General features: G+C 45.5%; 4 protein-coding genes across 4 annotated transcripts; 3 read left to right on the top strand and 1 right to left on the bottom strand.

The window, feature by feature from the left end:
• Positions 1 to 176: 176 nt before the first annotated feature.
• L199_003458 (uncharacterized protein) lies at positions 177 to 3,562 on the top strand (the record flags this gene model as incomplete). Its single annotated transcript, XM_064889188.1, has 15 exons — positions 177 to 308; positions 396 to 474; positions 542 to 984; positions 1,056 to 1,195; positions 1,276 to 1,412; positions 1,523 to 1,657; positions 1,716 to 1,824; positions 1,940 to 2,178; positions 2,286 to 2,401; positions 2,458 to 2,486; positions 2,554 to 2,632; positions 2,722 to 2,847; positions 2,913 to 3,032; positions 3,113 to 3,175; positions 3,251 to 3,562. The coding sequence occupies 15 exons, from the start codon at positions 177 to 179 to the stop codon at positions 3,560 to 3,562; spliced, it is 2,259 nt and encodes a 752-aa protein (XP_064745260.1).
• A 604-nt stretch (positions 3,563 to 4,166) lies between these two features.
• Positions 4,167 to 5,105, top strand: L199_003459 (uncharacterized protein; the record flags this gene model as incomplete). Its single annotated transcript, XM_064889189.1, has 3 exons — positions 4,167 to 4,224; positions 4,306 to 4,364; positions 4,554 to 5,105. The coding sequence occupies 3 exons, from the start codon at positions 4,167 to 4,169 to the stop codon at positions 5,103 to 5,105; spliced, it is 669 nt and encodes a 222-aa protein (XP_064745261.1).
• Positions 5,106 to 5,779: 674 nt separating this feature from the next.
• Positions 5,780 to 8,113, top strand: L199_003460 (uncharacterized protein; the record flags this gene model as incomplete). Its single annotated transcript, XM_064889190.1, has 5 exons — positions 5,780 to 6,020; positions 6,148 to 6,847; positions 6,910 to 6,981; positions 7,046 to 7,242; positions 7,335 to 8,113. The coding sequence occupies 5 exons, from the start codon at positions 5,780 to 5,782 to the stop codon at positions 8,111 to 8,113; spliced, it is 1,989 nt and encodes a 662-aa protein (XP_064745262.1).
• Positions 8,114 to 8,335: 222 nt separating this feature from the next.
• Positions 8,336 to 13,368, bottom strand: L199_003461 (uncharacterized protein; the record flags this gene model as incomplete). The annotated part of the gene is made up of 27 exons (XM_064889191.1): positions 8,336 to 8,394; positions 8,480 to 8,499; positions 8,568 to 8,624; positions 8,687 to 8,736; positions 8,821 to 9,042; positions 9,171 to 9,201; positions 9,273 to 9,492; positions 9,563 to 9,633; positions 9,709 to 9,836; positions 9,904 to 9,959; positions 10,033 to 10,079; positions 10,133 to 10,201; positions 10,276 to 10,402; positions 10,460 to 10,485; positions 10,539 to 10,630; positions 10,684 to 10,708; positions 10,771 to 11,007; positions 11,088 to 11,114; positions 11,183 to 11,208; positions 11,265 to 11,282; positions 11,347 to 11,423; positions 11,485 to 11,638; positions 11,713 to 11,820; positions 11,890 to 11,907; positions 11,993 to 12,055; positions 12,149 to 12,281; positions 12,350 to 13,368. 27 exons carry the CDS (start codon positions 13,366 to 13,368, stop codon positions 8,336 to 8,338), a joined length of 3,180 nt encoding a protein of 1,059 aa, XP_064745263.1.
• Between the last annotated feature and the right edge of the window lie 494 nt (positions 13,369 to 13,862).

Genomic DNA, 13,862 nt, shown 5'->3' on the forward strand with positions numbered 1-13,862 from the left:
ATGTTGTCATCTCTGTCTTATCTTATCTTCCACGTCACCACTTTTACTTCTCACGTCGGTGCTCATCATCCTCGTTCATCCTCCATGGTACCTCCTGTATACCCTCCATCATCGATCCCTTCTTCCTCCTTCATGGCCTCATCACAGCCCAGCCGGTATAGCCAGTCACAGTCACCATGTCAGTTCACGAGGTGACGTACAACTCCCTCAAGGAGATGGGTATAGATCCTCTCATAGCAAGGGAAGCTGCTTCGAGGTTTCATAGCGTCGAACCAGCTGTCAATTGGTGTTTCGGTGATGGGGCGAACGTGAGTGATAAGTAGCACATGAAATTTCGTTTGAAAAGGATGGAAACATCAATAAGAGGCTGACTTGATGCTTTCTGCCATGCATAGTGGACCCCTGAACCTGCTAGACCCGAAGGACCTCCCTCATATGATTCATGGAGACCACAACGAGCCTACGGGACTTCAGGTGAGTGAAGAATCTCCTTCAGGGTTTACCAGCTCTACTTCAGCTTAACCTTCTGTACTACCCATAGTCGAGCACCGAGAGGTGATAGACGTCGATGCACCTTCATCGGCGGAGCCCAGTCCATCACCACAACCACCTGCATTCGCATCCAACAATCCATTCCGACAACACCTTTCACCGCCCCCTCCGCCTCCTCGACGCAATATCGCTCCTGCACCTTCCCTAACTCCCACTGTCGTCAATGACGATGAGGATGAGGACCTTCGCAGAGCCATTGAGCTCTCTCAGCAATCTGATGGAATAGGTGGAACTGGAGCAGAAGGAGAAGACGAGAATAGGCAAAATAGAGAAAGATCCGTTAGAGCTACTGGACCCCCTCCACCCAGCCCCACCAATCAGCCTATCGATCTTACTGGGAATGACAATGATAACTTAGACATAGGGACGCTGTTTGGACCGAGTAACAAAGATGATGCGGAGGGAAAGCTGGCCATGGTTCCTGCCTCTCAGGTAAGTAACACTAGTCAGTGATTTGGTGTGATGCGCGAGACTGTGCTGATGAGATCTGCTCAACTTGATAGAACAACCCTAACTCGATGTCGAAAGAAGACGAAGATATGGATCGAGCGATTCAAGAATCCCTCATGACCGCAAGCTTCCACTCAGCCTCGAATGTCAGAGATACCGATAAACCTGTACCCTCGGAACGGATAGATGGAGCGTGAGTAACCATTCTATCAAACACCGATAGCAGATGAACTGACCCAGTCATTCTTCGTCTTCCCCCTTCTAACTTACCAGGCCACTGGTCCTGTACTCGGAATCAGGCCATTCTACATACGCAGCCAATTTTTTCCAAGCTATGTATGCTGTCCCACAGCTCCGTGAAGCTGTCGCTAGTGTAGTAGCTGCGAGCCAAGCTAGTGAATCTTCATATAGTGAGTGGTGTGTTGATGTGGCTCGTGGAACATTCGCAGGGGAGGATGGTCGACAAGACGGTATCGTTTTGCAGCAATGTGCTGACCATACCATTGCCTCACCTATTCAGAGGGTAGAATAGTAAATCAAATCTATGATTCTTATCTCACTTCGACATCAAGTTTCATCGAAGTCGACGAACAACTCAAAGCGTTTAGAGACGGAAGGGAACCCAATCAATTACCACCTAATGCACCTGGGGTCGGTGAGTGCCTCCACCTCTGGATATCTCTGATAGAGATTTATATTGACGACTAGTTTAGATCTTCACCAGCTGTTCGTTCATGAGATGACCAATATTATACTGTCTCAAATCGGTGATTCACCTACGCCGGAAGATTGGAAAAACCTGAATGATTCTGAACCTGAGCGGTGAGTAGAACTCCCTAATCGCTCTCGTCAATCAACCATTACAACTATCGAAATACTTTATAGGACGATAATGTATCTATTTTTACTGACTTTAATTCCTGAACGATATCATAAGACTGTTCAAAACCCGAGTGGAATCCGATCCACCGCAAAATTCATCCTACGTCACCTTTTTGCGATCCTCCCATGTCTCACCCGACATATACTCGCATTTATCTCAGATACTCTGGAACGCCGATTCGGATTCGCAGCAGCAGAGTCTGATAGAATTGGGAGACATATTGACGGTAATGCTTGAATGGGGTAGTGGAGCTAAGAGGGAGGTCTGGAAGTTGGAGGAGAGAGTCGTTTTGGGTAAGTTTACTGCTGTATTGAACAAGTTTGTGATTAATGCCAGGTATCTCTCAATTCGTTAATCATTCTGTATGGTCCTGACTGGATTCCATGTTCTTTGACTTTAGATCGATTTATGAAATCCAATGCTACCTACTCAGCACAGAAGCGGGCGCATCAATCAGTAATGGCTGGAAATGCCCGACGTACTCAGGAGAAAATAGATCGCTTGACGATGCACGAGGTAAGTAGCCTGATTATCAGTGAAGGTCAGGAAAGCTAATTGACTCCGCCATACAGGGTAACGATTATCAGAAGAGCATATCTGCGTAAGTCATCATTTTAAGCTGCCAAGAGCAGGGATCGTTTTCATCTAACAGGAAAATCACCTATTAGGCTGGTGGAGCATCTAGAAAATACCCCCGAGACGGAAGATAGTATGCAGAATGAATCGAGAAGGGAGATGAAGCAAAAAGTGAGTTATGTTATACACATACCTGACTGTATTTCTATGTAATCGTCTTAATGTGTCGAGCTGATTTTCCAATGTTCTCCCCGTATCAGCTCGAGAAAATCCTCAAAGTCCTTCAACAAAAAGTTTCCACTCTTCAACTCGAGTTTGAACAACATACCCAAGCCGCTTCCGGCAGTGTGTTTGATACCGATGATCCGGCCTACAATCAGCATGTGGTAAGTCAGCTTGGTAAGCTAGTAGTCCGTGAACCGATCAGCTAATCTTTGTGGATTCGAAACAGTACATACTGCGAGGTATCCTGTTCCAGGATGGCGCTCTTGTGGGAGGTAATCATCTATACGCTTATATCAGGGGAGATGATGGGAGATGGTGGAAAGTACAGGAACATCAGATTGAGCCGGTACGTTCAGGCCTAGCTATCTTATGTGTGCAGTCTTTGGCTAGAGATGGAGCTTATTTGTCGTTTACGACTCGCTTCAGGTTGATTGGAAATCGATAGCGGAAGATAAAACTGGATTGTGGATGGACGGTGGTGCATATATGGTAAGTCATCTCTCCCCTTGCATACCCCGAATATTTCAGCTTATGGAGGGATCCGACTGTATTTCCTTGTCGCAGCTCATATATTCAAGAGACGGTCCTCGTCCTTCTGCGCCCCCTTCTAACGCTTCTGCGCGGATCGATCTATCACCCGCTACCACAATTCGAAACGACCTCCCCCAGTCGACAGTAGTACCAGAGGACGATCTGATAGATATAAGTATGACCACGGATACATCTTTAGCCTCGACAAGACAGAATACACCTGAACATTCTATCGGTGAAGGAACAGGAGATGATGAAGGGGATGTGGAGATGAAGTCCACTAGTACTTTGGTAGATAGGAGTGAGAGACTGAACCTCGCCGAGAGTGAGGTTGGTCGAGATTAAGACGTTGACAGGTTTGCGAGGTAAATCCAACCAGTTCTTGATTGATGGCAGAATAGGTAAGTATAGCTTTGAATCTCACGATTAGATGTACTGTAATGCATGTAAGATGTGCTCTATGATCATTGGGACTTCTTGAAATACCGCAATTGGTATACATAAAGCTGTAAACATCCGCTTTGGGCATAAGCCCCATCGGCTGTGCAGTAAATGATTACCCTCGGTGTCTATCTCTCCAACGAGCTGTATGATTCTCGATCGATGATCGATATATCCATCAATCATTATCCATCATCAGTTCAAAACAGTATTCCCAGACATGGACATGGAAATGGACGTGAACATTACCCGATTACTTTTTTTGCCCCGATCATCCCATCGTTCCGTGCCTTGAGCAAGTCACCGATGATGTCATGGTTTGTTTACATGAAAGCACACCCGATCACAAGACATCTACTACTCTCTGAAGTATATGTATGTATGGTAGATGATATCCCTAGACAGTCATCCCCCTTCTTCCTCCTCATTACATCCATCGTATTCAACTTAACATACACATACATATCAACTCAACTTACCGTATAACGCCCACAAAGATCAATACACAATGCCATCGTCTAAGGGTAAGCCTACCGATCCCAAGCTTCGAGAAGAGGTGAAAGAGAGTGAGTCCTGTGATCCCGCCTCTCACCAAATGTAGTAGATTTGAGGTCACTCGCTGATGCCGTTTCCAACAAATCCTATAGAGGTTCAGAACGAGACCAACAAGGATGGGTCTGGTAAAGGGCAGTGGAGCGCTTGGAAGGTTAGTTAAACTTAAAATCATTGGTCGAGGACGAGAGTGTCAGCTCGTTCCGACTGAATACCGTATTTGCGTCTGATGCTCAGACCCCTGATCCCTACATTCGTCATGACCCTCCATCGCGGATCTCTTCCATCGTGCTTAATACCTTTCTCGAGGACTATGCTGACCATTTTCACTTGATCACTGTAGGCAGCAAAGCTCTCGAAAGAGTATGAAGCAGAAGGTGGATCGTACGAGAACGAAGCTGGATCAAAGAACGAGCCTGAGAAGGGAGCTCCTAAACCCAAATCCAAGGTGAAGAAGGACGCAGAGGAGAAACAAGAGGCTGAGAAGGAGAAACCTAAATCAAAAGGTGCTGCGGCCAAGAAGGATGACACTGAGAAGGTAGAGAATGAGAAACCCAAGTCAAAGGGTAAAGCTCAAGATAAGAGTGAGAAACCAAAGTCAAAGAAGGAAGAGGAGAAGACTGAAAAGCCGAAATCGAAAGGCAAAGCTGCCTCTGAGAAGAAAGAGGAAGAGAAAGAGAAACCCAAGTCTACCGACAAACCCAAGTCTAAAGGTAAAACCGAGAAGAAGGATGAGGAGAAGCCTGCCGAGAAACCGAAATCTAAAGGTAAACCTGCCTCGACCAAGAATGACGATCCGGCACCTGCTGAGAAGCCTACTTCGACTAAAGGAAAGAGAAAGTCGGATGCTGGTGAGGTCGATAATGACAAGAAGAGTAAGAAGAGTAAGGCTTAGGTATAGTTGGATTATAAGTGTATCATGAGTTTTATGGCTGAGTAGTAGATCTGTCGGATATATTCATAACTCAAGGACACGAAGATTATATGTAAGCTGTCTATAGGTCGACTTCGACCGCACTGACGGCAGGTTTTTTCCTAATATGACGATCTGCTATTGACTAACTCTCCAAGGACGTCCATACATCCATTCTCTACCGTGACTTTTCATGTACCTGGCCTTCTCACGTTGTTGTACTGACGTATGTTACTTGCCATGAGCTGATCCCAGACTCAACCATGAGTTCACATAAAGGATCGACATTCCCACAACCCTCGGTATAATGACGAGTCATATTACGCATACATCCAATGTCTGCACCATCCTTTGACACGACATCGAGGTGGAGTGTTTGATGCTCCGTGTTAGACTTATAAGATATAATGATCCTGGTAAGGTGCAGTCGATGATCTAGCGACATCACCTCTCTCGCCACTATCGACAACTATTGACACTGCGCAATTCACCACACAACTCGTCACTCCCATAGTCTTTCCCAACCACACTTTACACTGTCTTCTAGGGATGTCTCGCTGAGGACCTAAACACCGACAAATATCATCTTGTCGACCCAGGCAACCTATAATCGCACTTGTCTAAATCATCATTAACCACATACACACCTACGTTCAATGACCCCACAACCCCTTTCTCCAGCCGAAATCTCTCAACGTTCCCTCAAACTATTCAACCCGAATTTCAAATCTACTCGTACAGTCCGAGAACCAACGAAGCCAAGTCTGGCATGGTCGAAGCTCCCTCCTCCCGCTGCTGAGATCGATGAGAGGCCGACGTCCAGGGTGAGAAGGTTCAGATTGTGGAAAGAGGTCACACCGGAGTTAAGGAAGGTTGTACTGGATCGGAGGAAGAGATGTGAGTGTGTTCTGTCTGACAATTCTCACTCGTCCGCATGTTGAATGGCTAGTGCTCTTATTATCTTTCAATTTGGCAATTTCTTCGATAACGGCTTGATAGCTGATGATGTCCATCCACTTAACAGTTCATCTTCGACGTTATCAGTCCTATGCGATCCCCGCCACCATGTCAGAAGAGAAACGAAAATTACTTCCTATACCTTTACCTAGACCTACTCGACCAGGTTTGCCCACCTTGATCCCTAACGAGCATGAGTGGACATGGAGCACACCTTACAAAAAGCGACCTCGACTACGACCTCTATCGAAAATGAAGGATAATACTTCGTTGGTGGGTGAAGGCAAACTGTTGACTCCTCCTTTGTCACCAGAAGTGCAATGCTTCGACGACGAGAATAAGGATGTCATGCAGGTACTTAGGGATGATGGCTATGGTATAACGAAGGCTCATGATGTCCAACTAGAGCCACCGTGTGATATGGACGTATTTGAGGGAAGACAATCCTATCGCACATCTCAAGGGCAATCTACTGTCACCAGCCAGAGAGAACACTCCTATCTGAACGGGAATGAAGCACCTGCTATCAGTCAAGAGCATATTCCTATGGATCCGAAATCGAGCTCCTCTTCATATTGGCTTCCCCCTCTTGCCCCATCGAACGACTTACCATGGCGTAACAAGTCCATCGCCAAGAGAACACGCAATATGAATTACCAAAAGCTGTTAGAATATAAATGGATACTCGATCAGGAACATGAGCGAAGGTTTAGATTGGGTATGCAACAGCTGATGAGGGATATGATGGAATGGCAGAATGACCATACGTAGGTGGTGTCACATCAATTAGACTGAAAATCGCTGATCATACGTTATTCCATTTTGTTAGGCTACCATATAAAGAATGGAGAAGAGGTCATAAATGGAAAAAGGATGTTGATATACAGGAAGTCCAAGCTACGTGAGTCGATCAGCCCTTCGTACTTCTTCAACTGACATACTCGGTTCTGTGTGCTTCAACGCAGTACCGAATTCTTCAGGAAGATCCGTAAGAAATCATCCAATATTTTCCTTTACCTTTCTCCAAAAAACATCGCTCAGGTACCTTTCCGAGATCGCGTGCATTCCTTGGTGAAAGATGAGGAAGATCGAAAGAGGCGTAAGAGGGAGAAGAAAGAGGCCAAGAAGAAAGAAGAGGCGCATCTTGCAGACGAGAAACAGGGTAGGCCGGATGTGAATGAGAGCTCAACTCTTTCGAGATCGAATGTGCCAATCTCAGAAGTTCCGAGTGATGAAAATCCTTCGATGGATCAGCTACGATCCAAAACCTGCCTGCTCGCCCGAATAGCAATGGAGCACGATATCCGGAAGATACGAGTAGATCAGAAGTCGATAACATGATTATCGATCTATCTCCTTTCCGAAATGATCCTAAAGCCTCTGCGGAGCAGCGTGCGGAATTGACAGATTTGATTGGGCGCCTGACCGCCTTGAGAGCGCGGAAAGAGGAATTGATCAAGAAATTGGAGGAGAAAAAGAACAGGAGAGAAGAGCTAGTTCTGAGTCAGAGCCCGATTGAAGAAGATGGAAGCAAGACAGATGGAAGGCAGGAGAAGGAGAAGGAGATGGAGAGGTATCTGGATAACCCCATAGACGGATCTGGCCATATCATTGTAGGACCTGATATGGAGGATGGTCGGACTCGATCGAAGGATGATGAAGATCAGGATTTCGCGAATAGAGCGGCTTTGTCCAAGGATGACGGCGCTACCAAAGATATGGACGAGGTTCAGGTACGATATGGTTCCCTCAACTTGGATGACGATACCGCCTTACCAATTTCGAGTGATATCCCTTCATCGGCCTTCTCAAGAAGAGAAATCGAAATTGACCTATCTGATGGATCCCATTCAAGTTCTTTCGATGGTGAAGGTGATAATCAATCGGTGGGATACGACATACTCCCAGTGAAGCTGCAGGTCGACGACGAAGGCGATGAAGTGACCATCACACCTAGTGTTGATATGGCTGACCAGAGAGATACCCAATACTCTGGTATGGGAAGTCTGACAAGTCAGATCACTTTTGTATAGTCTCAACCGTGGATAGTATTGGCTGGGTCGATCAGCTCGCACAAATCTAAGATGTTTTCGTACTTGCAGAAGCCTCTGTCTCAGAGTCTGATTATGGTCATGGTCTTATGCATGTTCATACCATCGTCTCGAGAGTAACGTTACATCATTATATTTCAATTGTTTCCCATATCCATGTACTTGCACGTCAAGCAAGTTTCGGACCATTCCACTTTCACGCCCTTATTCACCAGCAAACAATCTTACAATGAGATACGACGTAGAACCGACGAACCGGAAGACTACAAACGAATGGGGAGGATGTCAGCGATCATGGTTCTTTCTAGCCGAGTCGAGTTTCTGTCCCAAAAGAAAATAAAAACTTACAAGCAAGACCAGCGACGGTACTAAAGCGAGGAGGCATGTCAGTCAGATGGATTTTGACTTCGATTGTCCGCCTACTTGGTGAACTCACTATAACAGAATACCCATATATGTAGTTGCCAAAGCACTATCTCCACCGCTCGTTTGTCTATTATCATATCGAATTAGCTAATGATCATGCTATACAAGTACATACAGCGCTGTACTTACAAAATAGCAGCTGCCAAAGCTCCATTAGACATGGTCCAAGCTAATAGTACCTGTAGGACAAGGGACTGTCAGTATATTCCACCCTCTCACCATTACATGTATTCACGGGGTTTCCTAATGCACTGCAGACTCACATTTGTCCTGACGTTCTTATAATAGTCCTCCTGCTTCTGATCATCCGAGACGACTTTCACCTCTTTCGGAGCTTTTGTAGCTAATACTCTCAATTCTGAGGCGTACACCGCGTTCAGATCTTGTTGTTCTACCGGAACGTCCACTGTTACTTCATCTTTCGAATCGGATTTGACGACTCCCAGATCTTCGGATACCTTATCGGAACCTTTTGTACCCCAAGACTAAAGGCACGGAAGGAAGATTGTGTCAGCATGTAGTACGTTGTTGTCATCACGGTGACAGATGAGTTTGACTAGATCAAGGAACCAATGATACATATGGCATGGAGATAAATCGGATGGATACTCACAACATCATGTACATTACAGAATGCATATACGCTATATCACCGCCATCGATATCATCAGCCATTCTTTCTTTACTGGTGAGATGTGTAAGGCAGGGTATTCACTTTAGCACATTGACGTAACTTGGAGCCAATAACAGATATTGCAAGAAAGAAGTGAGCATATGCCACGGTTCCAATGCCAAAAGCGATGAGACGATGTATAGACCATACGTCGCAGCGAGTGATACGACAATATTCCTGAATATCTTGTTGCCAAAAATATCGTCCGCGCTGATCGATCCGTCGGCAGTTATACTCTGAATACCTCTCACTGCAAGGTAGACTATAGCAGATAGACAGGGATATCAGCCATTCACTTTCGAAGACAGAGTCGTGAGGTCGATGGGACTTACTAGCTGCAAATAGCATATAAATAGTGATTAACGCGAATCCAACCATACTACTCGTATAACCGACTCTGGATCTGTTCACATTCATGGACGGTGAAATGATCAGCTGATTACACTTTCAAAGTGGGCTTGCCGTATAGCAGACTCACCCTGCAGGTCTATTACCCAAAGCCAACAAGAAACACCACAACAGCAAAGCGATATATAAGTAATGTAAGGGCGTATTGACGTATTTCCAGGCTGATCCGAGTGAGTTGAGAGAACTTGTCAAAACGAACTGGAAAATTTGCTCAGCTACAGCATCAAGATAACGAAATAACAGTTGATGGGCGTGATGAACCTACAAAGGCGATGTAGAAGTTTCCCAGAGCGAACCAAGCGAAGATCATGCTCAAGGTTTCTATACAAAGGAAGAACAAAATCCACTCGTCAGTTTAATCTTCAAAGAGATAGAGCGATTTAGCTAGACTCACGATACACCAATTCGACATGAAGGAAAAGTTTTCTTGTGAAGGTATGCCTGTTGATGATATCAGCTAATCTTGTCCTCACGCCACGAAACAGCTGACGCACGATGACCTATAGAGATACCCGAAATGTACGATCGAATGTATAGCAGCGAAGAAAGATCCATTCAACCATCTATCGATGTACCAGCTGAACGTCAGCTGTCTGATCATGGACTTCGCCCGTGCACGACAGGGTATTAAACTTACCTTCTTCTCTGAGAGACCAACTCCGGCACGGTATCGGGTACATCTGTGATAGCGTATGCCGATTTGACATAATGTAATTTCCATTTACATTGTCTCTTGCTGACCAATTCCCAGCATAAGATACGATCTAGTAAAGGTGAAAGAGTCAGCTGCATTTCATTTGATCGATCACATAGTAACTCACCTTCGGCGAGATACATATTTGCGGAACTGAACAAGAGATTAGCTAATAGATCATCCTAAAAGACAACAAAATAGCTCACAAGATACCTGCACCTGCACCATGCATCGTCTCACCGATGAAATACTGCTTCAAAGGTCCATTCCCATGATCATCATTAAGCAAAGCAATATACTGAAAATGGTTCATAAGCTTGAGTCGACGACGCATAACAATCGAGAGCTTACCCTGTAGGCTGAGAAAGCTCCCGGCCTGATTATCATCATATCAGCTTTTATATATTTCAACTACCACGGCATGAGCAGCCCACTCACAGCACAGTAATGTACCCGAAGATACTCTCCAGTGGTTTGTCCAATATATTCGACATTTTATACTCGAAGTTCTGAGCGGCGACCAGAGGGTTCAAGAGATTCTTCCAGAACATCCCTTTCAAAGCTACGATTTCTCCACATGCACCTCCTACTGACGAGTTGATATCGAATGCTTTCCAGAGATGGTAGATCGAGTCTGGACCTGGTTGAGTACCAACATCCAAAAGGACGCAGACACTGAAAGTCACAAAAGTATCCGGCATATTAGCTAGGGGTTCACGAAGGTCAATCCAGCTAGAAAATCATGCTGTGCTCACTTGGGCTTCAAACAAGCTCCAAAAGCACTATTCGACAATCGACAGTTGTCAGCAAGTTGCCTCGGAGACCCATTACAGAGGATATGGCAGCTCACTTGAAGAACCATCTATGACTGTTGATCTGAGCAACATCGATATGTTAGCTAAATAATCAATTCCGTGAACGGCCTAGCTGACCTTTTTCTGATTCTTTTCCTATGTATAGCAATCACAAATTAGCTTCACTGCCTCGTCGACAACATATCTCGAATATAGCTACCTTCATACAGAATATCACCTGTATAGGCACAGTATTCGAACCACCCGGTCCAATCTTCCCATTAGATGTTATCGATACTGATTTTCAGCCTTCTCGTTAGCTTCTATGCTTTCTGCTATTAGGAAAGACTCAGCTCACGTTGGGTGGTATATTCATACAGATGTGCTGTTACAGGTTTTCCATTGACAACGTTTTTACCCACTCCATCTTGGTATACACCTAAAGCAGCCAACACCGATCTCGTACGTGGGTTGATCTTCAATCGTCCATCTGCTACCACACACACGACGACCTGTTTGTTGGATCATCCAAAAGACCAATCAATAAGAATGCTCATTGGGTGTTGTGACGGGAAATCCACCTCACCTTCTTCCAGCCGTCTTGGCCCCATGTTTTACTTTTATTCCTCGTGCACAAATGAGCGATATTCTGCATGATACCTCTCATCGTTCGACAAAACAGGACGTCGTCTTCCTATACAGACAGATGAATATTCAGTTGATGGTCATAATGGCGAAAATAAATATAAGTCAATCAACGCACGTTATACATCGTGATAACCTATGAGACGCCAGATCAATCGATGTTGATGTTGAGAATCAGCTTTTCGTGAACGAAATAGGTTGGCTCGAAGAAGATGACTCACGATGAATAGCTCAGTCTGTCTAGGTGGATCATATAATCTCTGACGAAGTGTATATTTATCTTCCTGCAGTCAAATAAAGCAACCATTTTCAGCTGATATCCTACTTGATACTGGTCGTAACAAGAAGACAGGGATAAATTCAGATTCCTCACTCACAACAAAATCATTGGGATCACAAGTAACAGCCGTATATCTCATCTTCGTAAACTCATTCCCCTCTCTTATAGGACATTGATCCAGTAACATTGTAGGTACGTCTATATCCAACACCAAGTGACCTCGGAATAACCTATATTGTCATATATGCATTAGCTATTCGTCAACTTGAACGGTAATAGTAGAAGTGTTCAGACTCACTGTACCCTTTTCTGAGTCCTGTTCCTTCTCACCACCCTGGTAGGTAACGGTCCATAATGGACATTCACCTCTTCATCATCCTGTCCTTGCTGTGGCGGTATCGAATATCCATTCCTTTGCTGTTCATTGTCGACCCATCGTCCTGGTAGCATCCCCACATCTCCTCCATCACCTTGCGAAGGTCCATTATCCGATAATTGATACCTTGATTGATTCTGTGAGGGGATACCGAATCTCGCATCAGGTGCAGCATGGGATAACAGCGGTGCAGAATCGTTTATATCGTCATCTTGTCCGCCAGCTACGTGGTTACCATACCCATGCGGAGGGTAGGACGGATGATGTGCCAGTCCTGCCAAGTTGGACATGGATGAGGAAGATGAGTCGTGAGGTAGTAATGGAGGTGGGGAAGATAACCTATTATCGTAAGATGATAGAGGTGCCGAAGAGTGAAATGATATATTTGAATCGAATCTCGTTCTTCCTCCACCTCCTGGTGGACTTAAAGGCACAGGCACAGGTGAAGGAGAGCCATACGGTTGTTGTTGAACGGGTAAAGAGTATCTTGGAGCACCACCACCCATTGATTGATGATGGTGGGTCGGTGAAAGGGGTTGAGAAGCATAATGTCTACTACCCTGCGGTTCTGCCCATCCCTGATTCACTTGTTGGGGAGGCGCAGGCGGGTTGAAGGGATCCCCATATGGCTGTGATTGAGGATTGGGAAAGATCTGTGGGGGAGGGGATGAGTGAGATTGATGGAGAGGTGGTGGTGTGTCGTATGGGTTGGTCATCGGTGAAGAGTACTGTGGGTTGGGATCGGATGGGTAATGATGTGAAGGTGGTGCACCGTATGATATTGCTTGTGGTTGTTGTTGCTGGTGGGTGGGAGGGTAAGAAGGGAATGGTTGACCTTGGGAGTGAGGCTGATGAGTTGGTGAAGTGTATCCTCCTTGCTGCTGCTGCTGCTGCTGTTGTTGTCGGCCATGCGGCGGGGTGTATATATCCCCAGGGTTCATGGTGATGGGACTCGTAGTGGTATGGGACAAGCGCTGTAGTGTTTAGATGGTGGGAGCGAGATTGCGCTGTATGAGAATGCAGATCTATGGGTTCATGTCGATTGATATTCGATTGATGTATGTACTAAGCATAACGTGCACTGACCTCCTTGTTCGTCTTGCTCGTTTCAAAGTGAGTGATGAGGCGGGGTAATCTTTCTGTGGACCCTGAAAATCAACTTTTAATCTTATGCTGGAATATGACGCGAATGCTGAGTGGCTACCATACAAAAGGATACAACAGGAGATAGGATAGATACAAGGCGATGCAGCCATTCCATCATCTTTAACCTTATCGAGCAGATAGCCAGCACAGCTTTCGACATCGCCAGCGATGAAGAGAGCATTTCTCGCGAAGGTGTATCCATGGAAGATCAATCCTCTCCATTCAAGCGCATCGCATGCTTGGTCATCACTCTTTCCCCGTATCGCCTACGGATTTTCCGTAACATCAC

This window comes from Kwoniella botswanensis, chromosome 1, assembly GCF_036426115.1.
Source record: "Kwoniella botswanensis chromosome 1, complete sequence".
NCBI classification, from domain to species: Eukaryota; Fungi; Basidiomycota; class Tremellomycetes; order Tremellales; family Cryptococcaceae; genus Kwoniella; species Kwoniella botswanensis.